Source organism: Miniopterus schreibersii (assembly GCF_964146895.1).
Source record: "Miniopterus schreibersii genome assembly, chromosome: 12".
NCBI classification, from domain to species: Eukaryota; Metazoa; Chordata; class Mammalia; order Chiroptera; family Miniopteridae; genus Miniopterus; species Miniopterus schreibersii.
In genome coordinates, this window is record NC_138112.1 from 49,081,553 (window position 1) to 49,107,712 (window position 26,160).

At 34.7% G+C, this 26,160-nt stretch overlaps 1 protein-coding gene across 3 annotated transcripts in view; it reads left to right on the forward strand.

The window, feature by feature from the left end:
• Positions 1–25,549, forward strand: part of PRMT3 (protein arginine methyltransferase 3) — an 80,571-nt gene extending 55,022 nt beyond the window's left edge. For 2 of the 3 annotated variants that reach the window (XM_081155174.1, XM_081155175.1), the window contains 3 exons: positions 12,061–12,111; positions 12,308–12,395; positions 22,445–25,549. In XM_081155174.1, coding sequence (XP_081011300.1) covers positions 12,061–12,111; positions 12,308–12,395; positions 22,445–22,554 — 249 coding nt within the window. In that variant the 3' untranslated portion in view covers positions 22,555–25,549. The remainder of the gene's footprint in view (positions 1–12,060; positions 12,112–12,307; positions 12,396–22,444) is intronic. The other variant, XM_081155176.1, reaches the window with a different exon arrangement.
• The last annotated feature ends 611 nt before the right edge of the window (positions 25,550–26,160 follow it).

Consider the following 26,160-nt stretch of genomic DNA (forward strand, 5'->3'; position numbering starts at 1 on the left):
CAAGAGTTTCTGGAGTAGCAGAGAATAATAATATGTTAATGATGATGGTGAACTGTGTAGTTGCAGGTGATTTTGGCTTTGGTATCTAAGCACTGAAAGAAAACCTCTCTCTTCCTGCTTTTGGAGCACAACCACTAGCTTCATCCATATTCTTGGTTTGCAGAAAGGACTAGCTCTACCTTTCAGGCTTCTCTAAATTCCTGTGTACTATACTAGCCCAGAGCTGGCCTAAAAAAATTGCCTGGGTTTTCTTTGTTCCAGCCAAGTTCCTGTGCTATGGCTTTTGTTTGGCCAGGGGGGATGGGGATGGCATCCACCCATGGACCCAACATTGCATAAATGCCCTCAAGTATGAAAGCCACTATTTCTGTCTGCTCGGCTAGAAAGGGCTCATCCCTCTCTGGAAATAGTTTAGATTTCTTTGCTCCCAAGGCTCTTTTTGTTGTTTTGTTTTTTGTTATCCTCACCTGAAGATATTTTTTCCATCGCTTTTCAGGGAGAGTAGAAGGGAGGGGGAGAGAGAGAGAAAGAAACATCAACAGGCGAGGCACTAACCACTTAGAAACACAGCCAGGGCACTTACAAGGCTCTTTGATGGTTTTAATGAAAAATATGATTTAGTTTATCCAGTGTTTTCTTTCTATTACATCCTAACTAGAAACGGGAGCCTTTTTTAAAGTTAGGAAAAGTAAATAAAAATAAGCCAAAGTTATCAGTGAACCAGTAATAAATTGTATGTTACCTACCAATTCTCATTTTGGTTTTTTCCTCTTTTTTTTTTTTTTTTTTAATGATATACTTGATAAATGAGCGAAAGATAAATTTATCTTGAGATGGAGTAAAAACAAGTCTTTGAGTTACTGATTTCTAAGGCTAATGCAGATGTTACTAAAAGAAACTTTTAAGTGTTTACAATTCAAAGTTTTAGTGAGTCCTTACTCATAGTATTCTGTTTTCATATTACTTTTTAATTAAGCTTTAAATTTTTCTAATGGCTTAAGAAAAACTCAAGATGAGCCTATTTCTTTGCAATAGTGTCCTTTAAATTTTTCTTTCAAGGCTTTTGGGAAATCTCTGTCAGTAGAAACCTACTAATTCCAAACTCATTCTTGGGTATTAAATCAGTTCTTAGTACTTTGGGGTGTAAACTGACCTAATTTTGACCTTGCAAAGCTAATCAGCTAAAGAAACTAATTATTAAAACACATCTGTGCTACTTAGAAATAGTAAGACTTGTCTTGAACTTGCATCATAGATTTTAGTGGGACATCTGGTATATATTTTAATAGGCTTCATTAAGTAAATTTTATGTCTTGAGTGGAGAGAGCATTTCTGACTTTGTGATTCTACCTCTATAACCAGCTTTAGGTTTCTCCTTGTATGAATGACCATATGATCTAGAGCATGGCCCTGAACTTGGTTTTTTGTCTGAAACCCGAACCTTTGTAGTTAGGCTTAGATGGTGGTGGAATATTTAAATATCTTCATTTATTCCCAGGAACGGTTTTTTGAGTTGTATTATGTGTTAAGAGCTGCAAGGCATTGGGAATATAGTAACAAGCCAAACAGACAATTCTTCTATTCATGAGGCATTAATTGGGAGACATATTAAAAATTGCCTTATTGATATTGGATAAACCAAAGAGTGATTGAGAATTTGATTCCATGTGATAAAGCATTGTAGTTATATAAGAAAATGTCCATACTTTTTAGAGATGTAAACTGAAGTATATAGGCGAGAAATGACAAGATGTCAGGCATTGCTTCAGAATAGCTCAGCAAAGGGCAGAGGTGGCAGAGGGAGAATAGATGAAGTAAATGTGCCAAATTCTGGCAACTGTTGAATATAGGTGGTAGGTTGCTCCACTGTCCTCTTGGCAGCCTACAGGAGGAAAAGCCAGGCTTACAGAGGATGCTCCTTCAGAAGGAAGCAGCACTAAAGGCACCCTGAATCAGGGCGAGTGGGAACCATGCCAATAAAAACATTTTGAATTTAAAAAAAAAGAAGTACAGATTGGCAGTTACAGAACAGTCATGGGGATGTAAAGTACAGCATAGGGAAAATATAGTCAATAATATTCTAATAACTATGTATGGTGTCATATGGGTGTGAGATTTATCAGGATGATCACTTAGTAAATTATGTAATGTCTAATCACTGAGGTGTACACCTGAAACTAATATAATAATGTTTGTCATTGAAAAGTAAAAATGATTTTTAAAAATAAAAAGTAAATCCAATAGAATAGCATCATGCAAATATAACTTAATCTAAATTAACTATTCACATAATAAAATAAGAAAAGAGTCTGTGAGAGAAATAATGGTCTAAATAGTGCAAATGATTCTACCTTTTATTTAGTGAGCACGTGCCTATTTGGGGGCACATTAGGTAGACATTTGCCATTTTTTTAGTTATTATCAGTTTCCAAGTATTTCTCTAGTATGAATATCTTGCTGGCCTACATGTGATTCTTGTCTCTAAAAGTGAATATTTTTAATACAACATGGCACTCCATTACAAGGCCTTCTACTTCATCTGGAGTCCAGCCAAAGAAATGGTGATTTGTGTAATTGCCAGAAGAACTGGTTGTATTGAACTTACTGAGGAATGTTGTATTCAACTCAAAACCTTATTAAAGGGGTTTTCCTGAGTAATTTTGATTGTCTGAGATTTATGTGACTTATCTTCTGCATAATATAGGACTGTATGATAAAAGGATGCTTTGTCTCATGTTTAAAGGGATTCTCTCTAGTTCTGATATTTTAGATTTGATTTAGATGCATTGCCTATAAAACTTTGGCTACTTCCACTAGAACCCCTCTTATCTTTCATTTTTTCCTACCAGAGAGTCTGGCCTTCCATACTGGATTCCAGAGGATTTTAACCTTTGAAATCTGAATTCTTAAACCCATTTTCTCTGTTAGTTGCCTTCCTATCTACTTTTGTACTCTCTCCTTAGAAACATAGCATTAAGAAAATCTTAATTTTTCAAAAATGTATGTTTCCTACCTCATATTAACTTTGAGGTACATGTTCATTGAGTAGAATAATGAAAAGAGTCTCACCTGTAGTATTAGACTGTTATTTAAACCTACTCAGAGAGAATGCAAGAGTCCACAAAACAAGGAACCTTGAAGCTGAGTAAAATAACTTGTCCTCAGAGTGGATAGAGATTCCTTTGCTTGATCATCTTTTGGAAGCCATGCTTATAGCCCCTTTGAATCTGCATTTTAAAAAATTCATTAACATTGATTCTGAAACCTCCGATTGAGTTATATTATAAAAGGACTTGAATATCAAATTGTTCTAAAGTATAATCTGAGTGGAATGTTAAAATTCTTAAGCTACATTATAGTCATTTAACTGTAGATAAGTATAGGGTTATTCTTGAAGTCAGCAATGCCAAGGGTCAGAATATTTAGGAGAGAAATAATCACACTCAAGCAGGACTGAAATACCTATCTGAAGCATAGCAATGAGCATAAAAATGGTTATATTTATCAAATAATCAATAAGAGTGGACTCTTGATTAGAGATGTCAGGGGAGTTCTCCCTAGACTTATCTCAGAGGCTGCCAATTAGAATTAATTAGGTTGTGATAATAAATGAGTTTGACCACGTATTTTCTCTTTGATTTAGGCACTTTTCGCTGGTGTAATGACCTATGAGGAAGTAATCTTCCCAGTTCACATTCCCTTTGACTTATGCTGTGGCAGAAACCATTGTAAATGTTGGCATTCAGGTCTTCTAAAAATCCCAAAGTACTTAATGTTTCCAGGTGTCTGATAGATGTATTTCGATGTATTCACAGAAAGGATTAGTCCTCGTGGGAAGATGAGTCAAGAATTGGAAAAATAAATTGTTATATATAGCAGATGGCTTATAACTTAATATTTACCAAAACCAGTCCATTTTTCTCTTTTCTAGAAGACTGAATGAGAAAAGGATCAATTTTGAAATAGAAGTTTTCTGAAACTGACTAAAATCAAAAAGGAAAGTTTAAGCAGTGATAATGTCGCACTGTGATTAAAAGCTTTAGATCTAGCCCTAGGCAGTTTGGGTCAGTGGTTAGAGCATTGACCCATGGACTGAAGGGTCTAGGATTTGATTCCCTGTCAAGCGCACGTACCTCTGTTGCAGGCTCAGTCCCTGGCCCTGGGTGAGGCACTGTGTGGGAGGCAGCCAATCAATGTCTGTCTCTCACATCCATGTTTCTCTTTCTCTCCCCCTCCCTTCCACTTTCTCTAAAAAATCAATGGAAAACATATGCTCAGGTGAGGATTAGCAACAACAGCAAAAGTTTTAGATCTAATGGGCCGAGTTTACCAGTATGACTTTAGAGGAGGTGTTTGATTTCTGTGAACTTCAAATTTTTTATGTGAAAAGTAGAGATAATGACACCAGTATCTATTTCCTGGGTATCATTTTGAATTCTAAGTAAGACAATACATAAATGCATTTACCACTATACCTGACACATAGAAAATGCTCATAAAATGATCCAATTAATATTACCATTCACTGTCCTGTCTTGTCTTAAAGAGTTGTTTGTTTGTTTGTTAGTTCAGGTTTATTTTTAACTTACCCATTTGCTTTGGGGATTTAGGATTGTGTGATTTCTAGATGATTTACTTATTCCATCAGGATTGAACTAACCAGTTTTTTTAATAGGCAAAGGTATGCAATGAAAACTCTGACCTATTGGTAAACTTGAATATCTAATGTAGTAGAAAAATGAGACCTTTCAAAATGCTGCATTTATGCAAATAAGCTGTTTCTCAAAGCCAAGTCACTTTCTGCCTACAGTTTTGCAGAGTCACATTTTTAATTTCTAGATCACTAAGACGGTGAGATAACTATTGCAGAATGTCCCCTTTTCTTTGACAACTGATATGTCCTGACTATCCCTAAAGGCTGGCCATAGTGTTCAGTCTGATTTTTCTTTTCTTTTCTCATCCTTATTCTTTAATTCAGCACCCAACCCGATGGATACTGGATGGGCCAGACTGAGACTATAAGGGCCCCACGTTTGTGCTCCTACCCATGCAATTCTATCAAAAGGGCTGCACAGAAGTCTTTTAGCTGCTTCCTCTGACCTAGTAAATGCTTATGGGGTGGAAACATTCCCAAATGTCAGTCTCATTCTTTGGATTTCTTTCTCTTCTGAGTCTTGCCTTGGTAATGCTTAATTTATCTATCTGATACCTTCAAACAGGTAGTATTTTATATTTTTTCAGTTCTTAAAGTTGCTCTCAGCAGAAGGGTCACTATATTTTATGGAGTCTACCACTACAGGAGCCAGATTTTTCACTGTGCTGTTTTTTTCTCCCAGAGATGCCCTGCCTATAACACCCTTCCTCATTCTCCAGACTATCTTCTTCTTAGGTCCCCTGCCTGTAACACTTTTCCCCATTCTCTGAACTATCTCCTTACCTGTTTTGTGTCAGTTTAAATGTTACTTCCTCTAGACATTTCTAATCCCACAGAGTAGATTCTAACACATCCATTAAATGTTCCTGCAGTCCCCATAACACTCACCAAAAAGTGCTTTTTGTTCAATATCTTTTGTTCAGTTGTAGATTCCTGTAGACCCTTAAGAGCATTCTCACCATGTCTATGTTCACCTCCATATCTTCACTGCTTAAGCAAAATGCCTGGGCATTCTACCTAAACAGTGAAAACAACTGTCCAGTTGAAGTGTATAATAGCGAAAATTAATCTGTGCTTTTAGAAATCAGATAGTAGTGAGACAAGTGTTGGTGAGAATGTGGAGTAAAGGGAACCCTTGTGCAGTGTTTATGGGAATGCAAACTGGTGCAGTCACTATGGAAAAGAGTATGGCAGTTCCTCAAAAATTTAAAAGATAGAACTACCATATGATTTAGGAGTCCTACTCTGGGTATATATCCAGAGGAACTTAAAACAAGATCTTGGAATGATACCTGCACTCCCATGTTCATTGTAACATTATAGCCAAGATATGGAGACAACCTCAATATCCATCAACAGATGAGTGGATAAAGATGTGGCATATATATGCAATGGAATGTTATTCATCCATAAAAAGAAGGAAACCCTGCCGTTTGTGACAACAAGGATGGACCTTTGAAGGCATTATGCTGAATGAAATGTCAGACAAAGAAAGACAAATACCGTGTGATATCATTTATATGTGGAATCTAAAAAGAAGCCAAGCTTACAGAAACTGAGAGTAGAAAGGTGGTTACCAGTAGCTGGGGAAAATGGAGAGACATTAATCAACGGGTAAAGTTTTAAGTTGAATAAGTTCTTGGGATTTAATGTATGTCATGGTGATTATAGTTAATAATATTGTATTATATACTTAAACGTTGCTAAGAGAATAGATCATAAATGTTCTCATTACAAAAAAAGAACTGAGAATTGTGTGATTCTGATGGTGGTGTCAGCTAACACTGGTGATAATCATTTTGCAATATATAAGTGTATCAAATCAACACACAATACACCTTAAATTTACACAATGTTATATGTCAATTGTATCTCAATAAAGCTGGGGGGAAAAACAGGATAGTAGTATATGCCGTGTGGGGGTGAAGGTGCCTAGGATTAGGTAAGTGCATAAGCGGGATTACTAGGGTGCTGGAGATTCTATTTCTTGATCTGAGTGTTGGTTTCACAGCTGTATTCTGTTTGAAAATTCATCGGGATACACACTTATGTGTAAAATTTTTGCATGTACATTATACTTTAAAAGGCTTTTTAAAGTGGAAATTTTGGTAAATCTCAACATATAAAACAATCTCTTGTGCTTATAGCTAGGAAGAAATGTACAGCAGTTAGGGCACATAAGGTATCAATTTATGAAATGTCAGAATTAAAGTACTTATGTTTTAGGCTCTTGGAGAAGTGCTTCCTTCTGCCCCCTAAAATCACTATAATAAGCAATTTTTAAATTACAAGGGAGCAATCCAAGTATATTTAAAAAGAGCTTTATGTATAATCTGGGAATATTTCAAGTAGATAAAAAGTTAATTACATTGAATTTTTCAGTAAAAGTACCTTTAAAAAATTTTAGACCTCTTGTCTGTTTTGCTGCTTCCCATATCGCTAGATCTGCTTCTAACTACTTAGTTTGGCAATATCCCTCGAGAAGTATATGGCACTTAATGTGTATTGTTCCCTAGAGGAATGATGAAAGAAAGAGAAGATGCAGATTTTCTCTTGGGATAAAATAGAAAATTAATTGAAGAAGGAAGAGTCCATAATTTAAGGTATAGTTAATATTGGGAGGAAATCATAATACATCATTTTCATATTTGTTGATTATGTTTTCTTAGTTTTATAGCAGTTATCACTAGCAGAGTTCATTTTTTTTGCAGCAGCAGCTTGTATGGCTTTTGTTTGTATTTTCATATGGTTGGTTTATATACAGTGATGTAGGCTATAATAATCAATTTTATGCATTATCTTCTTACTCTTTCTTTACTTGCTTTAGACTCAGTAGTTGACTTTTGAATTCCATATTAAGATTCTGAAAGAAATACTTCAACAAAAAGAGAATTGTATTTTTGTTATAGTGATTCTGCTGCATGGATTACAAGCACTCTGTCTCCATGCTTGGATAAACTCCATCAAAAGCACATTATCCTCCTCCTCCTGTGGACAGCTGCCTAATTGTATCTGCTGTAACCACACGCTGTCGGAACATGATACCAATGGAGAACAGAAATGATAAATTACTCCCTGCAGGTGATAGTGATAATGATAATTTTTAATTTCCTCCTTCCTCATAAGGTCTAGTGTGATCTTATTTCATTGGCTGCCATCCTGTTACATACACACACGAAACGTTCTCTTTAAAGAAATACTCATCACACCAAAATACATGAGAAAGTAATTCATTTTTATTTCAAGTCATTGTTCTTCAAATGAGCATGTATAAAACGAACTGCATCTACCTTTATATGTATGGGATAAACAAGCAAACTGTGGCTTAAAACAGATTTTTAAATGATTCAGTTTTTCAAATGCTGTAAATTATTTTCTTTCTTTTTGTGAAATACACAGAGACAAACAGCTCATTCTGAAACTGTATGATAATGCTTGGAATATTAAGATGCAAAATTATTTTTTATGTATATTTTCCTATGTACTTCAAAATAATTATCGAGGATTCTCACCAAATTACAAGTATGACCAAACTATTCCAGAAATTTACTGTACCCACGTGTTTTCCTTTTATTCTGTTTTTGTTTTGTTTTTTAATCATCATTGGTGGTGTTTTTAATTACTACTCATTTTCCTTTCTCTCCATTTTAGTAAAAATTTTCTGACTGTGGTATATAATTCAGTGAAATTTTATTTATTTAATTGTGACCTTGCCTTTGCAGATTCACTCAGTTCTTACAGATACTTGATTTTTTAACGCTTATTTTTTCCCCTCAGCGGTTTCTTTTGCCCCTGACAAGATATATATGTGGAACAAAAGAGGAATTTAGTCTGTGGTCAGGTCTTCTAACATATCTGATCTTTTTCAAGCACCTGTCAAGCTGTGCTGCAGTTATTTATTACCATTGTCTATTTAGTCTTCATTTTCAATTTCCTATGCTTGTTGTTTTTTCTTACATTTGAATAACTTCCACAAAGAAAGGGTAAATTCATTGAAATTAACATTTAAAAGATCTAGAGATACCCTGTTAAAGTGATGGCATGATGGTAACAAGGTAGTGAAACTATAATTGGGGGGAAAATGGCATATTTATATTCTGCAACAAAATAGTTTTGTCCACAAATCAGCTGACATGTTTGGTTATAATGGCTATGCAGAAATAATAACACTAGTCCCCTGGCTGGCATGGCTCAGAGGTTGATCCAAGAGATCAAGGTTTGATTCCCAGTCAGGGCACATGCCCGGGTTACGGGCTTGATCCTCAGTAGGGGGCATGCAGGAGTGCAAGAGGCAGCTGATCAATGACTGTCTCATCATTGATGTTTCTCTCTCTTTCTCTCTCCCTCTCTCTGAAATCAATAAAAACATTAAAAAAAAAACACTAGTCATAGTTCATTTGGTTTATATGACTATGTTTCAAGTTAAAGTGTTTTTATTTTTTCTAATCTCTGTTTTAATTATTAAGGATCACTTATATGGCAAAAGATATATAAAATTTTAAAACCCTTTTTCTTTGAGTGGCATTCTAGACCTTGCTTGTGTTTGAGGGTAATTACCCATTTTTAAACCAGAAGTTCTCTTTGGTCTTTCAGAATAAGAGTCTTCTACTTTCTCAATTATGTGAATGCTAACTGATGAGTAGATTGTCTGCACATAATAATAATAATAATTTTAATTGATTCCAGAGAGGAAAGAAGGGGGGGTAGAGAGAGATGTGAAAGAGACACATTGATTGGTTGCCTCCTTTATGCTCCCAACAGGGATGGAATGCGCACCCCCTAGGTTTGTGCCCTGACCTGGAATTGAACCTGTGACCTTCTGGTGCACAGGCCAACGCTCCAATGAACTGAGCCACACCGGCCAGGGCTGCACATAATTTTTAATCTCTGGCAAATTTCTTCCTACTGAGAATTCTCTACTGAGAATTCCTATGTTCTGATTCATTTCAATGTGTTTTCTATTATCTCATAATAGCATAGTTATAATTTCTGCTTTAAAGTCTTTGGCTGATAGGACCAGCATCTGGGTCATCTCAGTTGTCTTTTCTCTTTGAAGGTTGGTTACATTTCCTTGATTCTTTGTATGTTGAATAATTTTGGATTGTATCCTAGATGTGCATGCTGTGTTGTGTGGATTCTCAGTAATGTTATACTTGTCTGGAGAATGTTCTTGTTTGGTGTTAGCAGGCAGTCAACCCAGTTAAAGTCAAAACGTAAAGTTCTGTCAATAGTGTTTGGGCTGACAGTGGTTCAAATCTGAGCCATTCTCTAAGCATTTGTTATACTGTTTTGGGTCTCTCCTGCACATATACACTTAAGGAATTAGTCTGAGACTTATACAGCCTTTACTTGTTGGTTTGGGTTTTTTCCACACATGGTTTTTCAGGGGTTATTCCTGGGACTTGTGCCAGTGACTCAGGTTTTAGTTCAATTCTCTCAGCCTCTTACTATATTGGTTTGGATCTCATCTGAGCTGTGTAGCTCAGGGGTTAGGCTGAGACTTGTGTAGCTTTATACATAGAATTGGGTGGTCCTCTGCTCTCTTTCTTCCCCATATTTGTTCTACACTCTCCGTTTTTTTCAGAGTTGAAAATTATTAATTCCATCCAAGTTTAGTTATTCGGCTGTTTCGTAAAGTGCACTGTGTAATGAAACTAGCTATATTTAAGAAACTGAAGATTAAAAAAGTTAACTAAAATTTATCGAGAACCTGCTGTAAAATGGACTTGTGCTGGGTAAAGGGCATAAAAATATAAATTACTCAGGCTTTGTTTATAAGTAAATTACAGTCTGATAGGGCAAACTAACTAAAATGCAGTATGATAAGTACTGTAATAAAATTATATATCCTAGCACATTCACTCGGCAAATATTAAAAGTATACTGTGGGCCAGACACTGCTCTGGGCACTAAGGATATAGTGATGAACAAGATAGACATAGAGGAATAAATTTAAGAAAACGGTTAAAGTAGTCAGTGGACCGGTATCAGGAAATCAACTGGAAAAAAAGGTTGTATTTTAGAAATGTTCTCATTAGCTACATGGTTTTCTGTAATAATCTGTAGCTGAGTACTACATTGCTTTATAAATCTATTTGACAGAATTATAAATAGTATTGTGATTTTTCTCTTGGTATCTAAAGTATAATGAACCTGAAGGTTAAATATTGAATTTGGTTTGGATGCAATCCATATTAACACTACAAATCAATAAAACTTCGCATTCTCAACAAAAGCAGCAGTGCCCTGTTTTTAACACTTTATCAGCTTTATTTAACACCAGTTTTAAAAACAGATTAAGTCGACTTGCCAGTGTGGCTCAGTTGGTTGAGTGGTGTCCCATGCACCAAGAGGTCACCAGTTTGATTCCTGGTCAGGGCACATGCCCGGGTTGCGGGCTCCATTCCCAGAAGGGGGCGTGCAAGGGACAGCTGATCAATCTCTCATGGATGTTTCTATTTTTCTATCCCTCTCCCTTCCTCTCTCTAAAAATCAATAAAAATAAAAATTAAAAAACAGATTAAGTCAAGCTAGTCCCATTAAGGAAAGAAAAAGGCATGGTATCATTTAAAGTTTAAACAAAAAGAAATGAAAACAGTATATTCATCTGAATATGTTAATTTCTTTTAGAGGCGTTTTGTACTATCATAGTAACCCTTAGAGTTACTTCAGAGTTCCCTTTTTGGATATTTGCTTAAACATAAGTTTTATTTGAGTACTATTACTGATTTTTTTCCAGGAAAAAAACTAACATTTAAATATTCCATTGATCTCATTGCAAAAATATTCATAGTAGTTTGCTTTTAAATTGAATGCACTATATCAGAAGAAATTCAGTGAGCTGTCTTTGTATGAAAGAGTGTGTGTTAGTTATTTATTGCTGTGTAACAAACTACCCCAAAACTTAATGCCTTGAAGTCACAATCATTTAGATTTATTGGTTTATGATTCTGCAATCTGGCTGGACTTGTCTACTGGTTTTTCTGCTGGTCTCTCCTGGGGTCTCTTGTGCTGCTGCAGTTGTCTGGAGGCTTGACTAGAGCTGGAGGGTCCACGATGACTTACCTCAAATGGCAGCATCTCAGTGGGAGAGTCTGGATCGGCTAGGGGCCAGCTGAGCCTCTCTCCTTATAGTCTCTCAGCTTTCAGTAGTCTACCATGATGACCATTTCTCTAATAAAACATATTATTTGATTAGCCTTGTTGCCCTTATTATTGTTTCTGTGGGGAAAAGCCAAATTATATTACTTTATTTTCACTTATAACATCTTTTCCAGGAAAAATGATGACCTACCATAAGTTTAAGAGGTGTCTTGTCTTTGAAATGGTTTATTTCACATGTTTTAAAAGACTGAATAATGTCATGTAATTAGTTCAATTATTTATTTTCTTTTTTTAAAAAACAGGCAATTGCTGGCTACTTTGATATACATTTTGAGAAGAATTGCCACAACAGGGTAAGTATTATGAGTTGTCTCATAAGAATTAATTATGTGAAATACATTGCATTTTATTTTTGTGCCCTAAGGTGTTTGATCATAAGCATTTTGTTGTTGTAAGCAACTGGAGCTTGTATTTGATATAGTAGATTAATGTACCATGTTATTAAATGTCTTGTATTTCATCAGATACTTTTGAACTCTACCATTGCAGGTCGTGTTCTCTACGGGCCCCCAGAGTACCGAAACACACTGGAAACAAACAATATTTCTATTGGAAAAGCCATTTTCAGTTAAAGCAGGTGAGGGAGAAAAGTAAATGGGTAAAATGTCTTATTTATTCTGAAATATATAATATTCCTTTATTCTACAGCCACTTTTTATGTGCCCACTCTATTTGGATGCAGAAAAGTCTTTTGGTAAAATTCAATATCCATAGAAATAAAGAGAACTTTAAAGGCCTCCACATAAAGTCTACGTTAGCAAGCATCATCCTGAATGGAGAAATACTGAACTTTCCCCCTGTTTTGGGGGCAAGGCAAGGAGGTCCATTCTCACCACTCCTAGTCTCATATTGGAAGTTTTAGCCAGTACAATAAGGAACAAAAATAATTATGTCATTATTTACAGATAACATGATTATGTATATAGAAACTCTAAGGAATCTACCAAAAAATCTGCAGAACTTAGTAAGCAAATTTAGCAAGGTTGAAATAGATAGGCTGACTAAAATTTATATGCAAATGCAAAAGACCTACAGTAGCCAAATAATTTTGAGAAAGAACTATATTGGAATCCTTTATGGAATTTCTAAATTTACTAAAACATTACATTACCAAACAGTATAGTATTGATATGTACTATAGATAGACGTGTAGATTAGTATAACAGAGAATAATCCAGAAATAGACCTTTAGTGTCCAGAAAGTAATCTGACAAGATTTTTTAATAAGTAAAATATTATAAACATTTATATAGTTATTCTGCCCAGGTGTGTGTGTGTGTATTGTCAGTAATGGTAAAAAAAAAAATTTCCTTAATGTTAAATCTACCCCTTAGAGTAGACTTGGACTGTGTGAGAATGATGAAGGGATTAAGCAAAGGGAAAAAAAGAAAAACTAGTGGACGCAGACAACAGTGTGGTTATTGCCAGAGGGAAGAAGGAGGGGGGAAGTAGAAGGGAAAGGAGGGATGAATGGTGAAGGAAGGAGCCTGGACTTGGGGTGGTAAACACAACACAGTATACAGATGATGTATCATAGAATTGTATACCTGAAACCTGTATCATTTTTAAACCAATGTCTCCCCAATAAATTCAATTTGAAAAAAGAAACATTCTAAACAATAAAAATGTCTTCTTGCTTTAAAACAGAAAAAAGAAAGAAAAGACAACGTGAATAGGGAATTTCTCAGACTAAGAATTCTACATTTGGCAAAAGCAAAATGGAACTATACAATAATGAGCCTAGTTTTGTTTTGTTTTGTTTGTTATTTTATTCACAATGCAGTTTAAAAATTAGTCCCAAAAGACAATTTTGGGCACTTACAGCATTTTGGAGTAAGATTGAATTCTCTTAAAAGAGATAGAGAATACTGACTTTAATGTTAAATTCAGGGTGTATGTCTTTCCTTTTCCTTTAAAAGTAAGGTACAGTTTTATTGTACAAACTTATATGGTAGTGTTTACTTTAAAAACCCCAGATCATTTTCATGTTACTTGGCTTTGGAAATATGATTAAAATCACTCTATACCTAGTAAGCTTTTTTAGATGGAAAATCCACTATTTTTCCTTTTATTTTTTAACTCTAAGCTTTAATAGTGATAATAATGAATTTTTATTTTTCTTCCTTCTGGGGAAATGAAACTTCATTGCTCTGGAAGAAAATAACTTAAAAACCACTGAATTTAAACCACATGAAATGAAATTAATTTTGTTCTTGATTGAACTGTAACACTGCTTTGTGGTATCCTAATAGCCTTCTGCCGATGATTAAAACAAGGTGGTACAGCTCAGCTCCATAGAGAATGTCCTTTGCAGCTCTCACCACAGTATACACACTTAACGACATCAGTCATTTTATATCTATTTGACACTGATTAATTACTCCGATCTATTCTGGTACTACAGCTCCTGCCTTCAACAACTGAAGGAAGTTCAGCAGTATGAATTATGTATTTATTACTGTGACCCTTCGTGCTATTTAATTAACTTAAATAAGTGCTATTTGCATCCTCATTTTGAAATTAAGGTTATTATAGAACTAGCTATTTTACTTGTATTTCATTTTAGGACATGAAAGTAATACTGAGCTTATGTATAAGGCAATGTTATGGCTTTTAAATTTAGATATTTTAATATTGATGCTTAAAAAATTTTTGTGTGAAAATTTAACAAAAGTATCCATTACTAGTTCATTTTGACTTGGGTTCTATGTCTAAAATGAAGGATGCACAGAGCTCTTGTAGGCAAATCCTTAAACCTGAAAAGAAAACTGGATAACCTGCTTCATAAGCACCATGGAACATTCCTATTTTGATCCTTATATTAAGGATTGAATAGGACATTTACAAACAAGCCAACTTACATTTTTTTTAACACTTCTAAGGCTACTTAAATCAAAGAGGAGCAATCATTAGGGTACACATACCAAGAGGAAATATTTATAAAAATATCTGATATACATCAACAGAAAATCATTAAGGTAGGTGCACAAAGGATTTTTAGGATAGTGGTTAAACATTCGAAATAATACCCATCACTACTGATAATCACTGAAATGCAAATCAGAGCAATCAGATTCTGATGGTGGTTTATCTCAATAACAAAGACTTCCCTCCTCCCTCCCTCCCTCCCTCCCTCCCTCCCCTCCCTTTCATTTATATATAGATATTTACTTATTTATTTATTTTGGAATAAAAGAAAGTTTTTTATTAAAGTGGGAGACAGACTACAGGTAGTATTTTTGGATGGGATCTCCCTGTTGAGGGAGGCCAGCAAGGCTGGTGGGCCACATGGACTTGAGGAAGACTTTGGTTTCTAATAACACCCAAAGTTAATGAAGATGGCAGAAATGTAAAACTGGAATAAATTTTGTGCCTTTTATTAAGGTGTCCCACTTCTGATAATATATCATAAGGCATTGATTCAAAATTCAGACTTTTCTTTCATTCTTTGCTATTCTAAGAAGTGAAAGTAACATTGTTTTCATTTACTTGTTTTTCTTTAAAGTATCTTTATGGAATTTTTGTAGAGTTGAATCTTCAACCTTTTCCTTGTGGTTTCTGGCTTTGGTTTCATATTTTAAAATATTGTATTACTATATTTACACAGTTTTATTGAATCCTTTCCTTGGTGGTTTAAAAGGCCCTACTTAACATATACTGAATCTCCATAATGGATTTTTTTATTTCTCTACTATGTTATATTTATCTGTGTTTAGTTCTAAGGTACCCTATTTTAAAAACAATTTTATTCTATAATTTACATGCAATAAAAATTCACATTTTAATGATATAGTTCAGTGAGTTTTGACAAATGTATACACCACCCTTATGAAGATATAAAATATTTCTATCACTCTAAAACATTTTTTTATTGATTCCCTTGTGTGAACATCCCCAACCCCAGTACCCAGAGCAAGACAACCACTGATCTGCTTTCTATTACTGTATAGTAAAACTACTAATTAGTATTACCAATATTAAAGTATTAGTATTCTTTTAGAATTTTATTTCAATGGAATTACACAAGATATACTCCAGCTTTTTTTTGCTCAGCATATTTTCATCTGTGTATCAGTAGTTGGTTCCTTTTTATTGGCAAGTAGTATTTCTTTGTATGGGCATACTTCAGTTTACTTGTGCACTCATCTGCTGCTAGACTTTTGGATTATTTTCAATTAGGGATCATTATAAATAAAGTTGCTGCAAACATTCATGTAAAAGTCTTTGTGCAGACATATGTTTTTATTTCTCTTGGGAAAATACCTAGGAGCAGAATTATTGGGTCTTAAGGTAAGTAAGTGTGTGTTTAACGTTAAAAGAAACTGCAAATTTTTTCAAAATGACTGTACTGTTTAACATTTCTACCACCACTGTGGGTTCAGTTGCTCCACATCCTTGCTAACACTTAAAAAAATATTCAGTCATTTAATTTAAACCATTCTTTTGTATATGTAGGACATTGTGCTTTTAATTTTCATTTGCCTAATGACTAAAAATGCTGAGCCTCTTTTCATATGTTCATTGGTCACTTGTATATCTTTTTTGTGAGGGTTGTTAAAATATTTAGCTCAGTTTTTAATTGGGTTGTTTGTCATCTTATTATTGAGTTGTAAGAATATTTATATATATATATATGGATACAAGTTCTTTGTCAAATATACATGTTGCTAACACTATATTTATCTCAATCCCCAGCTTGTCTTTTCATGGTCTCAATGTTTTTTGAAGTTTTGTGCTTTTGTGTCTTAATTAAGAAATCTTTGCTACCCTAACATCACAAAGATTTTCTTGTATGTTTCATCTAAAAATCTATATAGTTTGATCTTTCACATTTAGGTCTATAGTCTATTTTATGTTAATTTTAAGAGTAGTAGTTTATTTTCCTCCAAATATATATTAAATTGTCCTACTGTCATTTCTTGGACTGTCCTTTTTCTGTTTAATTACCTTGTCTCCTTTGCCAAAAATTAATTGACCATATGTATATAGATAGGTCTATTTCTGCGCTCTCTATTTTGTCCAGTTGATGTATATATGTCTGTTCTTTTTCAAAATTGTTTTTGTTACTCTAGATTCTCTAACTTGTCATATAAATTTTAAAATCAAATCCTTAATTTCTACCAAAAAAAAAAAAAGCCTGTTAGGATTTTGATTAGGATTGTATTGAATCTATGGATTACTTTGGGGAGAATTGGCATTTTAACCATATCAAGTCTTTAATCCACAAGCAAAATGTATCTTTCCATTTACTTTAGATCATCTTTAGCACTATTGCATAATTTTATGTGTCTGAATCTTGCACATATGTTGTGACATTTATCTCAAATGTATGCTTTTTGATGCTATTGTAAATGCTATTGTGGTTTTCTATTTCAATTTCTAATTCTTTATTGTTAATGTATAGAAATAAAATTAAATTTTTTATATTGACCTTACATCTTAAGACATTGCTAAACTATCTTACAGTTCTAGTAGCTTTTTTTGGGCATATTGCTTTTAGGATTTTCTATATGTAAGAAATGTGGTTTACATGCGGTCTACAAATAAAGTTTGTTGTTTTTTTCTCTCTCTCTAATTTTTATCCCTTTTTTTCTTCTCTTGCACCTAGCCGTGACTAGGGCATCCAATAGAATACTATTAAAAGTTGTCAGAATGGACGTCTTTGCCTCAATCCCAGTCTTAGGAAGAAGGCATTCAGTCTTTCACCATTAAGAATGATGTTATCTATAATTTCTCAGGTTGAGGACCATTCCTCATTTTCCTAGCTTACCAAAAGTTGTTATAAATTACTTTTGTCAGATGTATTTTATACATTTCATGAGACAATCATGACTTTTTTTCCTTTTGTTCAAAGGGTTTTTGAATCTGTGTTCATGGGGGATATTCATCTATAGTTTTCTTCTAATGACTTTATCTTGTTTTGATACCAGGATAATACTGCCCTCAAAAGATGAGTTGGGAAGTATTCCTTCTATTTTTTGTAAGAAAAATTTGCTATTATTTTTCCTTAAACATTTGATAGAATTCACCATTAAAGATCTCTGACCTATTTTCTTTGTTTTCTGATGTAAACATTTAAAGTTATAATTTTTGTCTCTGGGCACTGTTTTAGCTATAGGCCACATAGTTTTATGTGTTGTGCTTTATTATCATTCAGATCAAAATGTTGTCTAGTTCTTGTGATTTTTATTTTCATTTATGGAATATTTAGAAGTCTATTGTTAATTCCTAAGTATTTGGGATTTTCAAGAATCTTTCTACTACTGATATTTAATTTTATTTAGTTTTGTTCAGAGAACATATTCTATATCCATTCTGTACAGTTTAAGATTTGTTTTGTGACCCAGCTATGGTCTCTCTTGGTTCTGTAGATGTCAGTCAAGCATGTTGGTAATAGTGTAGTTCAAGGCTTCCACATTCTCTCTGATTTTCTGTCTAGTTGTTATTGCAGTTATCAACAAAGGAGAGGTGAAATTTCCAACAATAATTGTAGATTTGTCTGTTTTTGATGGTCTGTCAGGTTTGTCATGCATTTTGAAGCTCTGTGCATACAAACATTTATGTCTCATTTATGAATTGAACACGTTAATATATATAAATGCCACTCTTATTTTATATTTTATTTATTTTTTAAATTTTTAAATTTTATTTTTGTTTAAAATATTACAGATGTCCATTTTTCTCCCCTATGACCCGTTCCACCCTGTCCCATCCCCCTCCCCAGTCCCTTTCCCCACCATTGTCCGTGTCCTTGGGTTGTGCATATATGCATATAACTTCTTTGGTTACTCCCTCCCCCTCCACCCTCCCGCCCTCCTCCATCCCTCTGACATTTGTCAGTCTCATCTATGCTTCCATGTCATTGACTCTATTCTGTTCGTCAGTTTATTAAGTTCTTTAGATTCCATGTATAAGCGAGATCATGTGATGTTTGTCTTTCTCTGCCTGGCTTATTTCACTTAGCATAATTTTCTCCAGGTCTATCCATACTGTCCCAAAGAGTACGAGATTCTTCTTCTTTACAGTTGCTTAGTATTCAGTGGTGTATATGTCCCACTCATCTACTGATGGGCACTTGGGCTGTTTCCAGATCTTAGCTATTGTAAACTATGCTGCTGTGAACATTGGGGTGCACATATTCTTTCTGATTAATGTTTCAGCATTCTTAGGATACATTCCTAGGAGTGGAATCACTGGGATAAAAGGCAGCTCCATTTTTAACTTTTTGAGGAACCTCCATACTGTTTTCCCTAGTGGTTGGACCAGTCTGCATTCCCACCAGCAGTGTACTAGGGTTCCCCTTTCTCCACACCCTCACCAGCACATGTCGTTTGTTGATGGCAGCCATTCTGACAGGTGTGAAATGATACCTCATTGTGGTTTTAATTTGCATCTCTCTGATGATTAGCGAAGTTGAGCATTTTCGCATGTGTCTCTTGGCCATCTGTATGTCCTCTTTGGAGAAGTGTCCATTCAGGTCCTTTGCCCATTTCTTAATTGGGTTGTCTTCCTCTTGCTGAGTAATATGAGTTCTCTGTACACTTTGGAAATTAGCTCCTTATCAGATACATCCTTGGCAAATATTTTTCCCAGACCGTGGGGTTCCTTTGTATTTTGAGGCTGTTTTCTTTTGCTGTGCAGAAGCTTGTTTGTTTGATGTAATCCCATGTTTATTTTTTCTTTTGTTTCTCTTGCCCTAGGAGATGTATCAGTCAAAATTCCAATAGGTGGGATGTCTGTGACTTTACTGCCTATGTTCCAGGATTTTTATGGTTTTGTGACTTACATTTAAGTCTTTTATCCATTTTGAGTTTATTTTTGTGTATGGTGAAAGTTGGTGTTCTAGTTTCATTTTTTTGCATGTATCTGTCCAATTTTCCCAGCACCACTTATTGAAGAGACTATCTTTATTCTATTGGATACTCTTGCCTCCTTTGTCAAATATTAACTGACCATAATGGCGTAGATCTATTTCTGGGGTCTCTGTTCTGTTCCATTGATCTATATACCTATTATTGTAGCATTACCAGGCCATTTTGATTACAATGGCTTTGTAATACAGTTTGAAATCCGGTAATGTGATCCCTCCCACTCTGTTCTTTTTTCTCAAGATGGCTGCAGCTATTCGGGGTCTTTTTTGGTTCCATATAAATTTTTGAAATGTTTGTTCTAGGTCTGTGAAATATGCTGTTGGTATTTTAATAGGAGTTGCATTGAATTTATAAATTGCTTTGGGTAGTATGGACATTTTAATGATATTAATTCTTCCAATCCATGACCATGGTATATTCTTCCACTTGTTTAAATCTTCCTCTATATCTTTTTTCAGTGTCACGTAGTTTTCCGAGTACAGGTCTTTTACATCCTTGGTTAAGTTTATTCCTAGGTGCAGTGGTAAATGATACTGCTTTTTTTAGTTGCAGTGGTAAATGATACTGCTTTTTTAGTTTCTCTCTCTGAAAGTTCATTGTTGGTGTATAAAAATGCCATTGATTTCCGGATGTTGATTTTGTGTCCAGCTACCTTGCCAAATTTGTTTATCAAATGTAGTAGTACTTTGATGGAGTCTTTAGGGTTTTCTATGTACAATATCATATCATCTGCAAGTAATAACAGTTTTACTTCCTCCTTTCCAGTTTGGATACCTTTTATGTTTTCTTCCTGTCTGATGGCTATGGCAAGGACTTCCAGTACTGTGTTGAATAAGAGTGGTGAAAGTGGACATCCCGTCTTGTTCTGGTTTTTAATGGAAATGGTTTTAGTTTTTGCCCATTTTGTATGATGTTGGCTGTAGGTCTGTCGTATATGGCCTTTATTATGTTGAGGTATGATCCCTCTATTCCCACTTTGCTGAGAGTTTTTATCAGAAATCGGTGCTGGATTTTGTCGAATGCTTTTTCTGCATCTATTGATATGATCATATGATTTTTGTCCTTCATTTTGTTTATGTGATGTATCACATTTATTGATTCGCGGATGTTGTACCAGCCTTGCATCCCTGAAATAAATCCCACTTGGTCATGAAGTATGATCTTTTTAATGTATTGCTGGATCCCGTTTGGTAGTATTTTAGTGAGGATTTTAGCATCTATGTTGATCAGGGATATTGGCTTGTAATTTTCTTTCTCTGTAGTATTTTTATCTGGTTTTGGGATTAGGATGATGCTGGCCTCGTAAAAAGAGTTTGGGAGTTTTCCCTCCTCTTGAATTTTCTGGAATAGAATAGGTGTTAATTCTTCTTTGAATGTTTGGTAAAACTCGCTTGTAAATCCACCTGGTCCAGGACTTTTGTTTGCTGGGAGTTTTTTGATTACTGCTTCAATTTCATTAGTTGTTATCGGCCTATTCAGGTTTTCTGCCTCTTCTTGATTCAGCTTTGGAAGGTTGTATGCTTCTAGGAATTTGTCCATTTCCCCCATGTTGTCCAATTTGTTGGCATATAGTTGCTCATAATATTTTCTTACAATCCTTTGTATTTCTGTTGGGTCAGTTGTTATACCGCCTCTTTCATTTCTGATTTTATTTATTTGGGTCCTCTCTGTTTCTTAGTGAGTTTGGCTAACGGTGCATCAATCTTATTTACCTTTTCAAAGAACCAGCTCTTGGTTTCTTTGATTTTTTTGTATTTTTTTTAGTCTCTATGTCATTCATTTCTGCTCTGATTTTTATCATTTCCTTCCTTCTACTTCCTCGGGGCTTTTCTTGCTGTTCTCATTCTAGTTCTTTTAGTTGTTGTGTTAGATGATTCATTAGATTTTTTTTCTTGTTTCTTGAGATAGGCCTGTAATGCTGTGAATTTTCCTAATGCCTCTCTTTATCTCTGGTTAAGTTTTTTCCTAAAGTCAACTTTGTCTGAAATTAATATAGCCATTTCAGCCTCTTTATGGTTAATGTTCATATAGAATTTCTTTCTCCTTTTTCTTTTAGCCTATATCTTTATAAAGTATGTTGGCCATGTTTACATTTAATATTATTACCTATGTTATTAAAGTTAATTCTATCACTTGCCATTTGTTTTTTATTTATATCCTCTGTCTTTTATCCCTCTTTTCTTTTTCTTTTTAATTGAATATTCTTTACTATTTCATTTTATCTCTACCCTTGACTAATTAGCCATACCTCTTGGGTTTATTTTTATAATACTCTAGAGTTTCCAACATGCATCTTTAGTTTATCACAGACCATCATCAAATGATGTTATACCACTTCATTTGTAGTTTAAGACTCTTACAACAATATACTTCAATTTACTCTCTTCCACCTTTTGTGCTATTGTTATAAAACATTTTCCTAAGTGGTTTTTTTTTGTAATCTTTACCCAAGAATATTTTTTCCATTGCTTTTTAGAAAGAGTGAAAAGGAGGGGGGAGGGGATGGAAACATCGATGTGAGAGAGACACCCTGATTGGTTGCTTCCGGCAGGCACCCCGAACGGAGCAAGCCTGCAACCGGGATACATGCCCTTGGCTGGAATCAAACCCGGGACCCTGCAGTCTGTGGGCTGACACACTAACCACTGAGGCAAACTGGGCTTGCCTAGTGGTTTAACCCCACAATATGTTGTTACTTTTCTGTTAGACTGTTTTCCTTGAATTATTAAGTACAGTTTTTGCCTTTCTTCTATAGGTGAATCGTTGAAAGGACAAATCACAGTGCACAAGAATAAGAAGGACCCACGTTCTCTCACTGTGACCCTCACATTGAATAATTCAACCCAGACTTACGGCCTTCAGTGAAAAAGCCACAAAGCACAGCTGCTCACTTGAGTTTCTGCTGTGGGGTGGGTGCGTAGTGGGAAGAAGGGGTGCGGTCTTACATGAGCACGTGGATTGATAGATCTTTTCCTAATGAGTCTCCTCAGTGGAATCCTGGTAGGAATCCAGTGTAATTCAGCTAAGGGGACTCCACTGGTCCTAGTGGTTCACCTATATAATCACATTCTTGGAAGTCTGGTCAGTGAGATTTAACTGAATATAACCCCTACGTTGAGTTTAACTATATTGAAAATCACTTAAATTGGCCTAAATATGGAACAGACATAGTGTTAAAGTTTCCTACTATAAATTTTAAGCACCAGTATTAATTAGTTACTTGGACAGTGTTTTATTATTATACTAGGCATTACACAGTTTATTACAGATTTCCTCTCTGAGGAGAAGTAGTTTTTAATTGTATTACTTGTTAGAATATCAGGATATAATAGATTAAAGACCAAGTGTAAGGGACTAAAATATGGAAAAGTGCATCACACAAATCATATTTGGAGACAGCTTAGTTGATTACTCTGTAATTCTCATTTTGTAGTTTCTCTCTTTGCAGATATTTTTTAGCCATTTAATTTTCTAGTATTGCCCAGGAAATCTAATTTCAATATGTTTGTTCTAGGTTTCACAAAATTTTTTAAAGATTGGGATAAATATGTACTTATTTACTAATATAATACCTTCTTCAAACTAGATTTTTGTGCAAATATAAATGTGTAACTGTTAATATACTTCTATCACTCTTTACAATTGTGTCACTTATCATTGACTCAGTTTGAAAGGCAGAATAAAAAACATTTAATAAAATATATACAACAAACATTAGCATTATAAAATGACATTTCAAAATGTCTTAAAAATTTTATTGAAGTATAGTTGACATACAACATTATATTAGTTTCAGGTGTTCAATATAGTGATTCAGCATTTATTATATACCTTACAATATGATCACTATGATAAGTCTAGTAACCATCTGTCACCACAAAATGTTATGATGTGATTGACTATATTCCCTGTGCTGTACTCTACGTTCCTGTGGCTTACTTTATGACTGGAAGTTTGTACCTCATTCCCCTCACCATTTTCACCTGTTCCCCCTCCTCTTCCCCTCTGGCAACTATCAGTTCTCTGTATCTGTGAGTCTGTTTCTATCTTGTGTTTTTAGGTTCCATATATATAAGTGAAATCACATGGTGTTTGCCTTTCTCTGTCTGACTTATTTCATTTACCATAATATCCTCCAGGTCCAGCCATATTGTCAAAAATGATAAGATTTTATTCTTTTTTTATTGCTAAGTAATATTTTATTGTGTATATATACCACATCTTCTTCATCCATTCATTTATTGATGGGCACCTAGGTTGCTCCCTTGTCTTGACTATTGTAACTAATACTGCAGTGAACATAGGGGCGCATTCATCTTTTCAAATTAGTGTTTTACTTTTTTTCGTATAAATACCCAGAAGTGGAATTTCTGGGTCATATAGTGATTCTGTTTTTAATTTTTTGAGGGATCTCCATATTGTTTTCTGTAGTGGCTGCACCAGTGTAGTATTCCACCAATAGTGCAAGAAGGTCCCCTTTTCTCCACATCCTTACCATCACTTGTTGTTTGTTGCCTTTTTTATAATAGCCATTCTGACAGGTAGGAGTGGTATCTTCATTATGGTTCTGACTTCCATTTTCCTGATGATTAGTGGTGTTGAGCATCTTTTCATATGTCTGTTGGCCATCTGTGTCTTCTGTGGAGAAATGTTCATTCAGGTCCTCTGCCCATTTTTAAATTGGATTGTTTGGGTTTTTTTCGATGTTGACAAGTCTTAAAGGAATTGTTTATAAGAAAACAGGGATTTTTAAAGTGAGGTGGGTCACATGCTTCGTTTCAGTTCAATCACTGGTTTTCTTGTTTTTGTTTTTTCAAAACAAAACATACACAACATAGCAGAGTGGTGAGAAGCATAAGCTCTGGAGCCAGTGCCTAGGTTGAAGCCTTGGCTCCAGCTCTTACTTGCTGTGTGATCTTAGTCACATTCCTAACCTCTCTCTCCCTCCATGAATGTGCCAATTCATGAATTAGTACATTTCAGCTACTTAGATCAGTAGTCAACACGTAGAAAACAGTACATGAGGGTGATAGTATCATCATCATAGTCAAGGACCTCTCTAAAGAATATATGACATTTACATTAGCTCAGTTGGAAAATTGTCAACCTCATTAAAAACTACCCTAATACATGAATAAAATGGGAAGATTACAACAAATTAATAATAGCAAAAATTGAATCAAAAAGAAATTGTCTTTTGGTCTTTGTTAGAGAACTGGACCAATGAGAAAGTTAACCCCTTCAAGTGATAGTATTTCAAACCACAGTCTCTAAGTTACTCTTCATGAGCATGATTTCTCTTTTCACTGAGTTAAACCAGCCAGCTTGTTTTCACTGTGGATTTGGATTCAGACCATTATTGGAAAAGTGTGGTACAGATAGTACAGCTCAAAGTCCTTGAAGTTTGTCTGGAATGGCTTCATGTACAGGTTTGAGAGGGTTGGGTGATAAAACAAAAATGAGGAAGCCCGTAAGAAAATTTTTTGTAAGTGCATAACCAATATTTTCTGCTATTTAAAAAAGTTTTTATCAAAATGGTTACTCTTTAAAACTCTCATTTGATTTTCATGGGATATTTACCCAGTGGCTCTTGATTGTTTTCTCCAAATTCTGACTAGCTCAATCATAATTAGTGGTCTCTGTTCTTTTCAGTTAGCCATCCCCGGCTGGATCATTCTAATTTGTATACCTAAACATTTTATGAAAATATGAGAGTCCAAATGTTAGCTCTTTGTTTGGAATTTCTGCCATTAAACTGCTGTGAAAAATAAGTGTATTACATGTGCAACAATGATAAATATAATGTCCTTTCATGCTGTGACAGATGGGCATTTATAGATATTAAATTACTCTCTTCCAAGGATTTTATTTTTTTTCCATTAAGGAAACAGATTTTTTCTTATGTGCAGACTAGCATTATTTGTTGTAATATGTGGAGTTCATCCAAGTATAACAGTCACCTCTTGAGTATCTTCTGAACAGAGCATTTTGGGAGGTGTGTTCCAAGAAAACAGAGCTCTTGAAGGTGTACAGCATTACACAGAGTAGTTCAATAAGTAGACCCGACTGCTAGGAACACAAATAAGGCAGGGAGCTGTCATTTAACTCCTAAAGAATTTATGTTTGAAGGGTAGGCAAATAATTCTGATCCTAGAGTTATTTATTCTTATCACTTAATCTAGATTAGCCAATATGGTCCACCTGTGCCTCAGCATTATACCTCTCTTGTGTGTTGAAGTGGAATATCTAAAATATGTTGTGTGAAGTTACAGATTTGAGATCAGTTCATACTAATCTCACCAATCTTGCTATCAGGTGGAGGAAATACAGTAACATTGCTAAGAGCATTCAACCAGTGAAATTAAAAAGGATGCTATGCCACTTAGCACCTGCTGGCCATGCCAGAAATGATCATTTAAGCTGCTGGACTGTAGCATATACCCAACCATCCAAGTATTGAGCTTTTTCTCT